Here is a 14,718-nt window from a genome sequence, read left to right on the forward strand (position 1 = left end):
AAGTTCATTTGCTATACGCTACGCCCTACGTCCAAATTTTCAGAACCAACTTGACCACGTTTTTATTTGAACGCTCGTTATTTACTTTTTAAGATTGGAACATCTACCTTTTATTAAGAAAAAAATAGTTTGATGAAATATTAGTTGATTTTCTTAGTGTTCTTTCTATTATATGCTTATTAGCACGAGACAGATGCAGTTTGGTATATATTTAAGACTGGAACATGTACGGAGGGATTTTAAATAAAAGACGGGTAAGTATAATTTAGTTATTTGTATATTTAACCAAAAAACTTACTTTGGTATACAAGCACTTAGAAATTAGAGTGTCGTAAAATGGCAAACTTGTATAAAACACACTCTAAACATTTGCAACACCACAATCCAAAAAAATTACAATTAATTAATATTACAATAAAAGGAAGTGTGTACAAAAATGATTAGTATAGAAAGATTAAATATATTGCTGAAATTAATGATTATGGATACAGTAAGATATTTATACTTATCACTTCTTAAGACTATCGGATATATAGCACACTTATAACTTACGATACATATATAATGGCATTTCAAACCATTATCGTGAAAATAATATCATTTGCCATTTCCTGAATCGGTGGTTGTTCGGGTGTGATAGTATTTCCGTTAAATGACTAGGTTATTATAGAAACAAACGTACTTTACAAAGAATTCAGCAAACTACTTTAGGAACTTGAAAGTAAAGTTTCTTGTAGCTTCGCACACTAAAATTTGGTAGAGTAAGAGGGTCTGAAGTCCAGGCTTAAAGGGAAACAAACGATTCTACTTAAATAAGGCAAATCCTCAAAGGAATAGAAGTAATGCTAATTTTTTACTCTTCCACATTTCCGTACATGCCGATTTGTGAAAACTACAAGAATTCGTATATCTCAACCCAGATATTCGTAAGACTTTTGTCGCAGAATCAATTCAGTGGGTAACGTCTAAAATGCCACCATGATGGTAAACGCTTAAAAATATGCCCTAAAACTACAGGTATCTTAACATCCTAAAAGTAAATACAAGCATTTTAATATCTGCTGAGTATTAATTCATCAATAGTATGTCGCTTAACAAAAAAAACCCATATTCTCGTGTTATCGAAACGTTTAAAATACCTACATATAATTTACATGCATTCTGTAAATTTTAAAACACTTATATATTTCTCCATGAATTAGCAACTAAAAATAGTATATATATATATCTTCCTAATTTCATCTACGAGAAACGAAAAAAATTAAGTGCAAACGTTGACAGCCCGAAAATTCCGACGTTTGTGTAAATAAATGCAAACCAGAAAAATAGTTTATGGACACGGAACTTAACAAACTGTCAACGCCCTACACAAAGCTATATATATAATTTTCTGCGTTAGCATTTATATGTATAATTACAAGTTGGCGACGCACAACCTTCAAACACTTGTACAGTACAATAAAAATAACTAAACCATATCGCCAACCGCACTAATAACTACACGAGAAAACAGGAAACAAAAACAATCTAATAAAGCACGAAATAAACAATACGCTACCTATACAAAAAAAAATTAAGCCTACAGTATGATGAGTTCGTGGGGACGCGCGCGCTTCTTACAAATTTTTGGCACCACCTGTAGACCAAAGAAAACAAACGCCTGCTCGATACAACTCAAAGAAACACTTACGAACCGGAAAATATCACATGACACATTGAGCCACCGTCCAACAAACACAATAAATCGTATAAACACCAAGAAACATTGGCAGAAATGTGTACGTATTCGTAATAGCGGCCTCCAACGCAACAGAAACTTAAATAAATATTTGGTTCAAAAAGTAAAATGCGTACTTGTACGAGACATTCGCATAAAACTTAGATTTCAAATTAATTTGTGCTAAAAAGTCATGGAATCCAAAAATATTCAGTCTCGACGAATCCGTGCGAATATCCCGTACAAATAGGGTCGTTATTTTAGTAATCACACCTACGGGCGGACCGCTCATAAAGAAAGCTTCAACTAAGTCGAAAAATGTCAAGGTGTGATGTCTAAAAAAACGAAAGGGCGTATCATCTTCTGTCTTCTTACAGATTACACTGCCATAGTATCGTAGGCTGTGAGTCCCCCGTTTGCTGCGCAGGCTTGCCCTGTTTCGTTTCTAAAAAAAGATAGAATGCAAACACCAAGGCACCGTACAGGTAACACGATTAAAGCGAAAATCTTCACCAAAAAACGTTATAGAACCAATCAAAATGCATTGCAGTCTCTGTTTAGGTGCATGTTAGGAACACAAAACAAAAAAGGAACATAAAAGTTAAGACACACACACAAAAAAAAAAAGAAGCATTAATACAGTGCGGACTTACAGTTTCCTGCTTGAGAGGAATTCATGAAATAAACGAGTTCATTTTAAATTGTAGCACTAGTTATGGACATGATGATTTAACAGCACATAAAAAATTGTCTGGGTAATTTAATAGCAAACATTTTTATGTACTGTTTTATTAAACGTTTCAAAAAATATTTTTCATATCCGGAAAATTAGAAATTGTAATTTTGAGAAATCGAATTTTTTTGTGCAATTACTTTAGAAGGCAAATAAAATTTTAGTTACCGACACAAAGTTCTTATTTAACAATTAATTACAAGTATTACTCCAGTCGAATTAGAGTTTGAACGTGAAAAAATTATTAATAGACATTCTGTTGCACTTTATGACGGGGAAGGATATAGAGAATGATATCAAAAAAGTAACTCGAAGGAAGTGACGCAAGTTGGAAATTTACGTATTTTTTCACTTTTTTGACTGCCCATGAAAGAAAAATTTGAAAAAGTTGAAATTAAGTAGCCCTTTACAACTAACAAAGTAGGACGTGCAGTGCAAGACAGCATTATAAACAAATTGCTCAAGGTCAAGCAAAAGCTGCTCAGGAATTCGCTCTTTTTGCATTAAATAGAGCTTATTTTTAAGGAATTAAAAAAAAAGGGGAATCACCTACACCTCTTTGTTCCCAAGATAACTTTTTTTTTGTAACGTTAATTGTTAATTACCTATCGGACGTATCGGGCAGGGATTTTAGAGACAATTAAAAAAAAGGGTTCAACTTTTATTTCTAAAAAGTTTTACATTGTGTGTGAACGTCGCTCTCGCGTGAGTTATTTTACTTGAACGTTTAAAATTCGGTTAAAAAATCTCGCGTGCGCGGGCTCGCGCTCCTCCCGCGTGATGACAGTTTATTAACGTTAACTTTTACTGCTGCTAGCGTGTTTATTACATAAACACTCAATGTAAAACTTTTTGGAAATAAAAGTTTAACCCTTTTTTTAATTATTTCTAAAATCCCTGCCCGATTTGCCCAATAGTTAATTAACAATTAACGTTATAAAAAAAAAACCAATCTTGTGAACATATTTTTTTTAATTACTACTATTAAATGCAAAAAGAGTGAATTCCCGCGCGGCTTTTCCTCGACCTTGGAACAATTTGTTTTTAATGCTATCTTCCATGTCCTACTTTGTTAGTTGTAAAGAGCTATTTAATTTCAACATTTCAAATTTTTCTTTCATGGGCACTAAAATAAATGAACAAATACATAAATTTGCAACTTATTTGCAATTTGCCAACTTAGCGTCACTTCTTTCGAGTTCCCTTTTTTAATATTATCATTCTACATACCCTTTCCGTCGTAAAGTGCAAAAAAATGTCTACTAATAATTTTTTCAAGTTTTCTATTCGTCTGGAATAAATGTTAAAATCAATGGCACCGTCAGTGACTGAAAATCGTTGCAAACAGTAAATGACATGAATGACATGTTACATATTAAATTAAGTATGTAGCGTGGGTATGAATGCATTGTTTGTAAGTACTGACCTCTCAATCAGTTTGCGCATTTCTTCGTGGGTCATGCCATCCTTTGAGTTACCTCTCATAACTGAAAACAAATCACACTTAACTACACGACCACAAAAACGACACAGTTTCTAGCTTATATTAAAATAAACAACTCGCAATGAAAAACATACAGTGGGATCAAAATATTTACGATGTGTATTACGAACTTGTAATCAGCAAAACAAATAAGAGGATGCAATTTGAGAAGTGTACATATAACAAGACTTTTTTTTATGATTGTTGAATTGTTGCTGTTATACGACAAACTGACGATGCAAGTGACGATGAGGGTGTAACTTCAGTGAGGGTCAGTCTTTAAGAGTTAAATGATACATCTTCAAATAAATAGTCGACTCTTGTCTATGACGTCACGCAGTGTTAACCGTTGTTACCTTTTTAACAGAATTAACAGTCGTAGAATGGAAAATAATTTTGTAAAAACAGATTGCTTTTGTATAATCCTGTGACGTGTTGTTTAGTTCCAATATTTTTTTTATTTCAATGCAGATGAAGCCCTAAATAAAAAATAGTTATTTTTGTATCTAGAACGCGAAATGGTACTTTTGCGTTCAAGAATGGAAGTTAATTTGCCTAGTTTAGCAATTATAATGAAATTTAAAGTGGTATTTAGTGATGATGTGGCATGTTCGTGTGTCTTCATTGTTAAATTTAAGTGTGATATACAGGCTGTTTCAAAAAGACCTCCAGTAAAAAGCAGCAAAAATAAGAATTTTTTGTCTTATGAACTATACGTCTATCTGCTCTTGTTTTCAAGATACAGAGCGACAAAATAAAATTTTTAAAATAGAATTTTTACAAAAATTTCCAAACGGTGCAAAATATTTCTATGGAGTTTGGTATTCTGGAGTTTTTAATGATGCCAAATAAGGTGGTATAATTGTTTTTTGTATATTTCATAGAGGGCGCTAGTTATTATTACATTACATTCCTATTACGTTTTAAGTTCTAATTTTTTTAAGGTTAAGGTTTTTACCAATCGGACTCCAATTTCTAATGTACAATTTTCTTTTCTTAAAATAACATACTCTTGTTAGAACTTCCTAATGTGGACGGTTTTCGAGAAAAATGGCATTTAATTAAACTCTTACAATATTACAGTGTATAAAAAAATAAGTGACTTTTCTCAAAGTAGGCTTATGTCAAAACTTATTGATGGATGTCTCATAAACAACGCATACATTCTTAGTAATATTTTAAACTCTAATTAACTTTTTATCAAAATTTTAGTGACTGTAATTAGTCATTATGAACTACAGTTACTAACAATCACTAAAATTTTGATATAAAGTTAATTAGAGTTTAAAATATTATTAACAATGTATGCGTTGTTTATTAGACACCCATCAATAAGTTTTGACATAAGCCTATTTTGAGAAAAGTCACTTATTTTATACACCGCAAGAATTCAATTAAAAACCTTTTTTGTCAAAAACCGTCCACATTAGGAAGTTCTAACAAGAGTACATTATTTTTTAAAAAAAGAAAATTGTATATTAGAAATTGGAGCCCGAATGGTAAAAAACCTAACCTCAAAAAAATTAGACCACCGTTTGGAAATTTTCGTAAAAACTCTATTTAAAAAATTGTATTTTGTCACTCTGTATCTCGAAAACAAGAGGCGATAGACATATAGTTCATAAGACAAAAATTTTTTATTTTTTGTCGTACTATCTGAAACAGCCTGTATAAAAACATGTATACGAATCAAGAAACAATGACGCATGCCCTGTTTGAGTTTACATTAGCCTGTTCGGAGGCGGAATATGAAATTTACAAATAAATGTTAAAACAAATGAAGTTTTCAGAACAGACTTTAAGAGTGTTACTAAAAGTCAAAGGTGGACCTTATAAATACGACCCCTATTCAAAGTTACACCCTGTATACGTATATAAGCAATAATTGTGCAACACAGAAACGAAAATTTAACACAAAATTGTTTTTTCTGCAAAAATCCTTCAGTGCAAAATAATACTATGATTATATAATGGAGAAAAAACATACATTTCCGCATACGGAACAAAAATAAATTCGTAAAAATAAATGACGAACGAATATTAACAAAACAATTTTTCATTGGAGTTATGTGACGTATGCAAAACAAAATTAAAAAAAAAATAAAACATTAGTCACCAGCATGCAGTTAAACCACCTTATGTTAAATCGGAAACCATGCAACACGAATCGAAAGGTGAAATGTTAATGAATGACGATGATGTAATGAGTTGAAGAACCTAATCTAGAAAGACTAATAGATCACGCTCACAACTCACTTACCCTGTTCATCTTCTGAAAAAATATTGATATTTTAGATTCGATTTTTACTTTTCATTCCTTTAACTTAAACGGCAGGTTTTATATTCGCACTGAACGTGATGAAACGAAGTAAATGTATGGTTATCTGCCGATTTACACATTACCACCTACATTATAAAACCTCAAACTAAAACCTAAAACTGAACTAATGTTTTTTCTGTTTACTACAAAAAAAGAAAAAGGACAAAGTAGTATAAGTAATTATAAGTATAATTTGTTTTTTAAACTGCACTTAAACCTCTTGTCTACGCCGTCACTGGGCAGCACCCAAACTCAGGTCTATGTGCGTACTTATCACTAACCAATTATATGAAACTAGTGGAATCATTTCAAGTTATGTTCACAAAGTTACACAATAAATGCTCTATAAAGCAATATGAATGACAAATTTGTGTTCGGATGAAATAATAACAGTGTGTGGAGTTGTCGAACATCAAAACTTGCACCAACATTAATTCCAGGTGAACCAAAAAATACATAAACCATTGCTTTTTTAATAGTACAATAATTATTGCAACGCACCGATCTGGCACTAGAAACAAGATTATCGCTGCCGCCTAACCTCAAATTTACGATGTCATTTAAGTCATCGGCATAATGTGAAATATAATAAACACTCAACAAATACATACAAAATTATTTAAAATTCAGTTTAACAACATAACCTTGTAATAGTCGACGAAATTATTAAATTAGCAAAATTAAGTACTGACTTCTATCCACAACTGGCAGCATCGCACTAAGAAAAGTGAGATTTTATATTATATGTGGTAATGATCTATCACAAATTACCATAACGTTTATGACACAATCAATAAATTATACGAATTACCCAATTAATGTGAATCGACCTAACGGACATGAAAAAACTTACATCTTTGACAGTTACAAATAATAAAACTTAATAAAACCCGCCGCTTTTCATTTATCTATTATATACAAGTTATTATCCACGCGTTATTTACACCTTAAAGCTTGGAATTAAAAAAAATAAGCAATGGAATTCTCTAGGGCTTACCGCCGTATGTCCGACTGTTGATGAGCTGGTCCCTGTCGCATTCCGCCTCGGAAATTTCGTTGCTGTCCTTCGAGTCGTTAAACGATGGATCGTGGTTGCGTGGTGGTGGGGGTGGTGGTTCGGGGCTGCCGCTGGTTGGTTGTACCCTCATGGAACCAAGAGATCTGCGTCCAATTGAACCTCTGCTGCCGTATTGGTCGTAGGGAGCTCCGTAGCCGCCGTACTGGGATCCGTATTGTTCGTCTTCGGGGGCGCAATTGGCTGGATCGTCGTATTCGGGGCCTGGCGAGTAAATGCTTCCGTTGCCTGATAATTATAATTAAAAAGCATTAAAACCGAGAATTCTAACGAGTTAAGTTTGAAAAATCTCTCCCACCTTGAGATCCAACTCTATCGTAGCGGTTTCTATTTTGGCGGGGCATCGATTGTGATCCATTACGCGAGTGTAGTCCGTGGGGTGTGTTCATTCCGGATGGTCCCATCGTTCCTGCGTGTGGGTGGGGGAAGGTTTGGAATTGCATGGCTTTGGTTGGGTCCATTTCTTCGCGGAATCCCAAGAGGTGGAAAGTGGCGTAGGGGCAAATTTCATCGTCCATGCCTTTAAAATAAAACCACTTATTTCCCACGTATGTGTTACGCGTTAAACACAGAACGGTAACCAAACACTCGAAGTCTGTAAGTGTGTCGAATATTGTACAAATGTTTCTAAGAGGCAAGAAAATAAACTCGTATAAAAATTATTTTTTTAAACATGGAATACACACATTTTAACAGACGGGTGTTTGGGATGACTGTCAAAAATATTCATTCACTCAGGTGTCACAAGTTATTAATAATGGATGCTGCATTAGCTACAAGTAACATGCTGAGAAAAGAAAGTAGCCAGCAAAGAAGCTAAAAGACTTACTTTTGTCTTGAAGGAAGCAATTTTTTTAGTTAATTACCAACAAATTGGTGAATAAGTTCTACAAGTTTTTTTATTTTTACAAAATTGTCGCACGGGTCAAGTTATATACAATTTAAAAGCCCCGTATTTGCTTGCGTTATATGTTGTGCGTTTGAACTACTTTTAGCTGTTTAGTTAAAAATGTTGAGAAATGAATCGCCGATGAAAAAACCGAAGAACTTATTCCCCAACTTAATACCTATCTAGATGCTAGATGCTGTTAGAGGATGCTGACAATACCTGTTTTATTTTTTTGTGATAACATAAGCTGTATAAACAACAGTTACTGCATATATACAGTATCTCGGGAACTAAATCAAGAAAATTTATCTATTAAACCCTGTTTTATAACATTTACCAAATTTTCACCCAATAAAATTCAAAAATCAGCCAAGAAATTTACACAATTTGATGTATTTCTTTCACGTCTTTATATGTTGCAATAAATAACATTTAGAGGCTGAAATAAATCACGATAACAAACTACGATAAATTTTATGCCCGAACAAATATGAAGTCACCAAGGCTCAGCAAAATTGGTTAATAAATTCACGCAAAACGTTAGTTTGAACCCACTGGGGTAGGTCTCTCCGTGAGGGATAACCTACAAAGAATATGTCATATCTTAAATGTCATTGCTACTCAATGCCTAATAGCACAAAGCATTATTTTGTACCTACTGGCGTAGGCCACTCTGCGGAAAATAACCTACAAAGTATATGTCATATCTTATTTGTCATTGTTACTTTATATCTTAAATGTCACTGATCCTCGATGCCTACCGGCACAAAATATTACTTTGCACCTACTACAAAGTATAACTTTAACAAGGAACCAAAAAAATAAAGTTTCCACGATTGATTATAAACATATAACTTGCCCAATTAATGGATTTGTTGGATTAATAATTGGCAAATGTAGAAAACTGGTCCTCTTCTTAAGGTAAGCTACGTCCAATACAAAAATGAAGCGGTTTACGTAGCTGGGTACTACAATACGTGTAAAGTGCAAAGTTCACAAACCACAGAACGGCAGGCAGCACTTGAAACTCTTAGAATATTACAACATTCAAATCAATACCTTCGATTCTAATTGTATGCGTGATGTTGCGTGGAAAAACATTAAAACTATTATTTTTGCGTCAGAGTAAAAATGGATGCCCTTTCCTTTGGTTTTATTACTTAATAATGGTTTTTAATTATTTTTTACTGTTTTATAACCATAAATTTAAGCAAGTAAACGAAAACGTTAAAAATAAGTTAATGCAATGCACTTAATCTTATCTCATTGTACATACCATTTTCCGTGTCATCAGAATTTTTTTAAAGTATAGAAGACAGTTTATCATTCATTTTACAATGTAGATATTAGTAGCAGGGTTGTTCCGGATGCGGGATTTCTAATATTCATGAGTACGAATGCGAAAGAGAGCTTTTTTCTTTAATCAAAATGAAATTTGTCACATTTTTATGAATTTCACAGAAAAATGTTTTGTTATAAATACAAAAAAAAAAAAATTACTGGGCTAGGAACTTCAATCTTTTAGGAGCAATATCCCCAACAAAATTCAAAAATACTAAAGACATTTATATTTTTGTACATGTTATAATTTTCAAAAACGCACTGTATCGCGAAAACTGAGCTGTTTATAAAATAGGTCGATACGATCTTTTCTTCTTAAAATAACCATCTTTGCAATTTTTTTACTTGTATATCAGGTCCAATATACAGGGTGTCCCAAAAATACCTGAACTACCCCCCCCCCCAAGACTTTTCAGAATGAACCCTATCAAAAAAAAGTCAGATAAAACAGTTGTAGTATATCAAGAAACCGTATGCTGGTGACCTTGGATTTAACTTTGACCTTAAGTTTCAAGGTCGAACCAAGGCCAACTTGAAAATATTAAATGGAAAATTAATTTTTTTTATTATAACGAAATATTTTTTCTCAAACTTTGTTTTTTGGTTTACGCATTCGCGTGAATGCGAATTTAACATTCACTTGCTTGTGAAAGCGAATACAAACAATCGGAACATCCCCAATTAGTAGTACAAAAAACACAATAACTTATCGTAACCAACATTCCACTCGTTACGTCGTTACCTATTAGAAAGCACTGAGAAGCTCGATTACAAAAAAAAAAAAAAGTAAAAAAAAAAACCATTCTACAAAATCTGAAAATCTTTACCTCTATGAGTATGAACAGTCTCATTTGAGCCCCTCCTACTCCTCAACTCCTCATATAAATGACGTCTGGGGTCCCAAGTGGAATGAGAACGGTAATGTGCCCCTATATGTACAATTATAAAAAATAAAAGTAAAATCTATCGCACCAAGCTCGTATTCTGCGTTAATAAGGCTATTAATAAAACACTTAACGGCAAAAAATAAAAAATACAAGATAACTAAATCTAACACTGAAGCGAGGCAATGGTGTTGAAATGGAAGCATTTACTCTCATATTCCACCGCCGGGAGACTATCGTTCGGCCCGAGTAAAAAAAATTCAACGGAACCGATAGTTTCCCCGCGTTCAACTTACGGGTCTGCATCGACACTGAACCAAACATAATTTTTAAAATAAAGGCATGCGATTAAGAAGCCGTGATGGTCTTACTTAAGGTACCTCTCTTGATTCGGTCGCAGGTGTTGTAATTGGAACCGGGGACGGGAGGCAGCTTCCTGTTGGGCGGGGCAATGTATCCCAGTTCGTCCCTCAGGTCGGGCCGGCGCTTGTCAAGGGTGGAGGTGGCGTTGCAGGACTGGTTGTAGACGACGTCATCTAAACGAGAAATAATTATTCTAAGCGCGTTCAGCTTCGATATCGACGAGGAAAACGTGATAAAAATGGAGATGCTGAAACGCAAAACGTAAAAATTCGGGAGTATTCGATTAAAAATGACAAGTCGAGGTTTTGTTGTACTGAGTGTTTCGAAAAAAGGTGTATTAATCCACAGCTTGCTAGAATATCAGAAAATAAGACAATTTTTTTTCCCATGTAAATTTGGTTTCTTTTTTTTAGTTCTGAAAAAATCTATTTTCAATAGTTTCAAAATTTTATCCAAAAAAAAATCGTTAGAACGACATATTTCAAAATTAAAAAAAATGCACCAAATAAAAAAAATATGTTATCTGGACATTATGGAGCATTTTTCAAAACACCCTGTATATTAAAAGTAAATAGTTTATAATTTTGTATTGCTTAATTAACGGCAAAAATATATTTGCGACTTGTTTAAAATTTTGATAAAGCGGCTTTTTTAATAATGCCTCGTTTTTACTATTTGCCGTTCCTTGTCATTTTCAACGAAAAGTCCCTCGGAATGCCTACAGCGGATGCGCGACTGATACGCCTAACAGGTTAGCCGGAAACGTAACAAAAAAAAAAAGATGAGGTGTGAAGAAAGGGCCATACACATACAGTCGCTCCGGAGCCTAGTCTGGAGAGGCCCGTGAGCTTTCCTGGAAAGCGCCACGCAAATGACAACGATACCCACAACGACCACGACAACGGTGGCCGCGACCGGAACGGCAATGTTCCAGTCGACCCAGTCTGGGATCCAGGGGAAGAGCATTTTCATGGCGGGCATGTCCCTGGCGGGCGCGATCGTACCTAGAATACAACAATACAGTTCACTGTACCTTTGTTATAGTTTCCTTTGCCACGCAACACACAGATCACGATAATGGCAACAATAATGACCAAGATGGCAGCCACTACGGGAACTACAAGGTTAAGGTTTGCGAGGATTATTTGTATGGTGTCCTCTTTTGGGATTTCACGGGCCGGGGCAATAGTACCTGAAACCAAAACACAGGGGGTGTTTCAACAGGTTCCGGTTCAAACTACCGAGCTCTCGGGTATTACAAGGTAGCACTACCGTGGCGTAGTGCGGTTAGTTAATTATGCAACCATAAAAAAATAGATAGTTCACGCGGCGGAATTTTGTACAATTTTTGGCATCATGTTATAAATATATATACTATACTCAACTAAGTCTCTCTAATCTCTTAAATACTATGTTTTTACAACAACAACTGCTATATAGTTGCATAATTTCTAAGTACTGACTTGAGGTTAGAACTTTTAAGTTTTTTTTTTTAATAAAATATATACTGTTAAGAAGCAGCTTCAAAGATACGCTACTAATTAATGATTAATGGCGATATAACCTACAATTTGTCATGTTTTAAATGTCTTCACTACTCAATGCCTACTGGCACAAAGCATTACTTTGTATTTACTGGCGTAGGTCACAGGGCGAAAAATAACCTATAAAGTATGTCATATCTTAAACATTATTGCTACACAAAACCTATTGGAAAAAGCATTGCTTTTTATATACTAGCGTAGGTCACCCTGTTAGAAATAACCTACAAAGTATGTTATAAACATTTTGCAGTTTATTTCTCACAAAGTGATCTACGCCAGTAGGTGCAAAATAATGCTTTGTGCCAGTAGGCAGTAACAATAACATTTTAGACGTCATATACTTTGTAGGTTATATCTCCCAGTGACCTACGCCAGTAATCATTGAATAGCAATGACGATTAAGACGACATATACTTTGTAGGTTATATCTCAGAGAATGACCTACACCAGTAGGTACAAAGTAATGCTTTATGATAGTAGGCATCGATTAGTAATGACGCTAAAGATACGACATATTCTTTGTAGGTAATGTCTCAAATAAAAAAACCTTTTTCAAAATTTCAGGAAAATCTATATTGTATAGACGTTTTAATGGAATTGTAATAACAAATTATTATGTAGAGGGCGTCTCAATCGCTTTAATCAAACAGGGTGTATTGATTTTATAGGTATACAAGAAAAAAACAAATGAAGTACAAATATTCTATTCGTGATGTAGGCTTATGTAGACATGTACAGGGTGTCCTGAAATTCAAGCAACAAAATTTGATTCTTAAGACAAATTTAGGGAACCCATATTTTTTATTTTTGCCAGGTGGCCCCCTCTTTCGGAGTTACAGTCCCCTGAAGTCCGGCCCTAAGAATAATCTTTTTTTTATATCTCAGAACCCTGTTGTACAAAAATCATTAAATTTGGTAAGCAGGGTTTTTATGACATGTCTGATAGTGCTACGTTTTTTGGCGGGGAACCCCCTTAAGACAATTTTTCGTGGGCCCCCATGTCTTTGGAGCCAAAAAAATTCGGTCGCAAATTTAAATTTCTTAAAAATTATTAGTACACTAGAAAGCCATTAAATTTAGTAATTTTTTGTCTCTTTATACTTTTTCGTAAAACGCAATGTTTTCGAGAAAAATGTCAAAATGTTTTCCTCAAAAACATTGTGTTTTACGAAACAAATATCAAGAGACAAAAAAGTTTCTAAATTCAATGGCTTTCTAGCTAACTAATAATTTTAAAAAAATCAAATTTGCGATCAAATTTTTCTGGTTCCAAAGACAAGGGGGCCACGAAAAAGTGTCTTAAGGGGGTTTCTCGCCAAAAAGCGTAGCAATGTGAGATTCCACGTCATAAAACCCCTGTGTACCAAATTTATTGATTCTCGTACAACATGGTTGTGAGATATAAAAAAAGACTTCTTAGGGACATATTTCAGGGGGCTGTAACTTCGAAAGAGGGGGCCAGTTGGCAAATAGAAAAAATACGAGTCCCCTAAATTTTTCCTAAGAATATATGGCCAAATTTTGTTGCATGAATTTCGGGACACCCTGTATATATGGAAGCTATAACTTTTACAAAACATTCTGGTATAATTTTTTTTGAACTAATGTTTAAAAATCGTATTAGCAGTTTCTTTATTCGATATTGCATTAGTTGCGGCTACTATCAGTGTAAAAGAGATATTGAAAGTCAAACGCATAACAGAAAGTAACTGTTACAGATGCCATTCTGGGTATTTTTAATATATGACCTAATTTTAATGTTCATTGCATAATATTATATTGATTATTTTGGTGGTAATACATTTTTAAGTGGCTAAGTAAAAGAAATTGGTAATGCGTTTCCAAAATTGTATCTTCAAGACATTTAATAAAATATACTATAGCTTAATTTGTTTTATAATTGTCCGTTTCTCGTGTCGCACCATGGGAATGTTGAATTTAACGACAAATAACTTGCTTGAAGAGAAATTTGACAATCTTGATATGCGTTACTGCAATTTTTTATCAAGAGGCGTCATTTGGGATTTTAGCACTTTTGAATTCTGTGCATTTTTATGATTATGATGATGTCATATGACGTACAAAGTTTACTTTTTTTGTTTTTGTCAAAATACCAAATTATCTATTTTTACAAAGAGTGCTTTGAAAACAAAATATTTTGACAGTTCAGTTTAATTTTCGTTGACAATGTCAAAGTTTAGATAATTAAAAATGTCCTTTAAAATGAATTAATTCAGACATATTTCGTACTTCATGTGAAAATTGTATTATTAGTTATTTAAATTGTGATAATTTCAATGAAAATTTAACGGAACTGTCAAAATTTAATTTGAAGTTCTTCAATGTATGCAAAAATGAATAATTTGGTA

General features: G+C 33.7%; 1 protein-coding gene across 17 annotated transcripts in view; it reads right to left on the reverse strand.

The window, feature by feature from the left end:
• Positions 1–259: 259 nt before the first annotated feature.
• Positions 260–14,718, reverse strand: part of LOC108915626 (Down syndrome cell adhesion molecule-like protein Dscam2) — a 46,414-nt gene continuing 31,955 nt past the window's right edge. For 12 of the 17 annotated variants that reach the window (XM_018721704.1, XM_018721696.1, XM_018721699.1 and 9 more), the window contains 8 exons: positions 11,839–11,997; positions 10,814–10,978; positions 10,386–10,487; positions 7,627–7,848; positions 7,251–7,556; positions 6,194–6,205; positions 3,877–3,937; positions 260–2,162 (listed from right to left, as the gene is read on the reverse strand). In XM_018721704.1, the coding sequence (XP_018577220.1) occupies positions 2,096–2,162; positions 3,877–3,937; positions 6,194–6,205; positions 7,251–7,556; positions 7,627–7,848; positions 10,386–10,487; positions 10,814–10,978; positions 11,839–11,997 (1,094 nt within the window). In that variant the 3' untranslated portion in view covers positions 260–2,095. The remainder of the gene's footprint in view (positions 2,163–3,876; positions 3,938–6,193; positions 6,206–7,250; positions 7,557–7,626; positions 7,849–10,385; positions 10,488–10,813; positions 10,979–11,838; positions 11,998–14,718) is intronic. The other 5 variants (XM_018721712.1, XM_018721713.1, XM_018721714.1 and 2 more) reach the window with 4 other exon arrangements.

This window comes from Anoplophora glabripennis, unplaced genomic scaffold (assembly GCF_000390285.2).
Source record: "Anoplophora glabripennis isolate ALB-LARVAE unplaced genomic scaffold, Agla_2.0 scaffold1358, whole genome shotgun sequence".
In the NCBI taxonomy this organism is placed as follows: Eukaryota; Metazoa; Arthropoda; class Insecta; order Coleoptera; family Cerambycidae; genus Anoplophora; species Anoplophora glabripennis.